Consider the following 2,065-nt stretch of genomic DNA (forward strand, 5'->3'; position numbering starts at 1 on the left):
CCCTCTCACTTTTTCTCCATTCTACCCACAGCAGCTGTGCCCTGTGCCCTCATCCAGCCCTGATGCCTCTGAGTCCTGAGAGTGGGCAAAAGAGCCCCCCCCCCCCGGGAAAAGGCAGCTGCTGGTACTTGCAAAAGGGCATTGTCTAGTACAGTCCCTTCTGTCACTCAGTCCAAAGGAAACAATTAGCCCAGGTTAGCTTTGAATTTATGGTTGTCTGGCCTCTGCCTCCAGAGTGCTAGAATTAACTATGTCAACATGTTCAACTGTAAACAGTATTTCAGACTCACTGTATCTACCAGGATCTTTACATTCATGATCTTACTTAATCCTTTGTTTGGGTTTTTGTTGTTTGGTTGGTTGTCTGTTCGGGGCTAGCCTGGAACTCATTATGTAGCCCAGAATGACCTCGAACTCCTGATCCTCCTGCCCATACCTTCTGGAGTGCTAGGGTTTATACGCATGTGCACATCACCCAGCTTGGCCTCATTTAATCATTTAATACTCGTGTCAAAAAATGGTTCTCCCCTGCTTAGAATCTTCCTGTGACTCAATCTCACCCAAGGGAAAAACAAAGACACCTTCTACCACCATCCTAGCAGGTTACAGGCTCACCAGCCCAAGCTCATCTCTCACCAGTCTGTTCTGGCCACACTGTCCTCTCTCTTGAACCACAACAGGGACTTTGGCTTCTCTCTCTGCTAAATCCCCAATGCCTAAATTAAAGCCTGACAGGCAGTAAACTTTTAATAAAGACCTAGGATGAATATTCTTCCTGTTTCATAGGGGTGGGGGTCATGTCCCCAGGACTTAGGGCACACAGGACATACAAGGCTGCGTTCCCACCCAGGATTATCTGAGCCACGCAGAGACCCCACCCCCACCCCTGGCCACTCTGGCTTCCCCACCTCACCATTCTGACATGGTTGCAGGCTACAGCGGTCCACCCTCTTCTCACAGTTAGAGCCTTGGAAACCAGGTGGACAATGACAGACATAGGCAGAGTCAGGATCTTCACCGCCAACACACAAGCCGCCATTGAAGCATGGTCCATCTGCACATGTCACCCCGCTCACCTCACATCGAAGCCCGTAGAATCCCCGGGGACAGGCACATTCAAAGGAGCCAGGGGTTTCCTGAATAGAGAGACAAGCTGGCTTTGGACAAGAGACTCGTTGGAGCCAAATCTCTTCCTTCTCCTTTGCGCCTATGGGTGGCTCTGTTCAACCCCAAGTCCCCGGGATTCCCCCCCCCCAGAGTACTGCTCACATGCCCTTCAATCTAGTCCATGTTGTTCTTTCTTTTTTCTTTTTTCTTTTTTTCGGTTTTTCGAAACAGGATTTCTCTGTATAGCCCTGGCTGTCCTGGAACTCACTCTGTAGACCAGGCTGGCCTCAGAACTCAGAAATCCGCCTGCCTCTGCCTCCCAAGTGCTGGGATTAAATGCGTGCGTCACCACTGCCCGGTTTCACGTTGTTATTTCTATACGTGAAATCCTACAGTGGGTGAGGCTCTGGAAGCCCAGAAAGCTGTTCCCACCACAACTGAGCCTACCACATGACACCTACCTGCCTTGCCCACCTACACACACACACACACACACACACACACACACACACACACTATGCTCACTTCCCCCACGAGAATAATTTTAAAAGGTCTCTGTCCCCAGAGGTCAGGATGGCCTGGAACTCAGGAGCTTCAGTGTCCCAAGTGCTGGAGTTACAAAAGTGAGCCACACCATACCTACCACCATAAAAGCTTCCTTCCTGCCCCGCCCCCCACCTGAAGACGAGACTCAGCACAAGGCATGCATGTGCAAGGCAAGCAGTCAAACACTGAGCTACCGTCCCAGCTTCCCCACTAACTCTATAGTGTGTGAGGGATTGAACCCTGGACCTCTCTAGTGTTAAGAAAATGCTTTCGGGGCAGTAGTGGCGCACGCCTTTAATCCCAGCACTTGGGAGGCAAAGACAGGCGGATTTCTTGAGTTTGAGGGAGGCCAGCCTGGTCTACAGAGTGAATTCCAGGACAGCCAGGGCTACACAGAGAAACCCTGTCTCGA

The 2,065-nt window shown here is 50.9% G+C and overlaps 1 protein-coding gene across 1 annotated transcript in view; it reads right to left on the reverse strand.

Moving 5' to 3' along the window:
• Positions 1–2,065, reverse strand: part of Dll3 (delta like canonical Notch ligand 3) — a 10,006-nt gene that overhangs the window by 2,035 nt on the left and 5,906 nt on the right. Inside the window, exon 6 of the mRNA XM_031385890.1 lies at positions 914–1,136. Within this exon, the coding sequence (XP_031241750.1) occupies positions 914–1,136 (223 nt within the window). The remainder of the gene's footprint in view (positions 1–913; positions 1,137–2,065) is intronic.

The sequence above is a fragment of the Mastomys coucha genome, unplaced genomic scaffold, assembly GCF_008632895.1.
Source record: "Mastomys coucha isolate ucsf_1 unplaced genomic scaffold, UCSF_Mcou_1 pScaffold21, whole genome shotgun sequence".
NCBI lineage: Eukaryota > Metazoa > Chordata > Mammalia > Rodentia > Muridae > Mastomys > Mastomys coucha.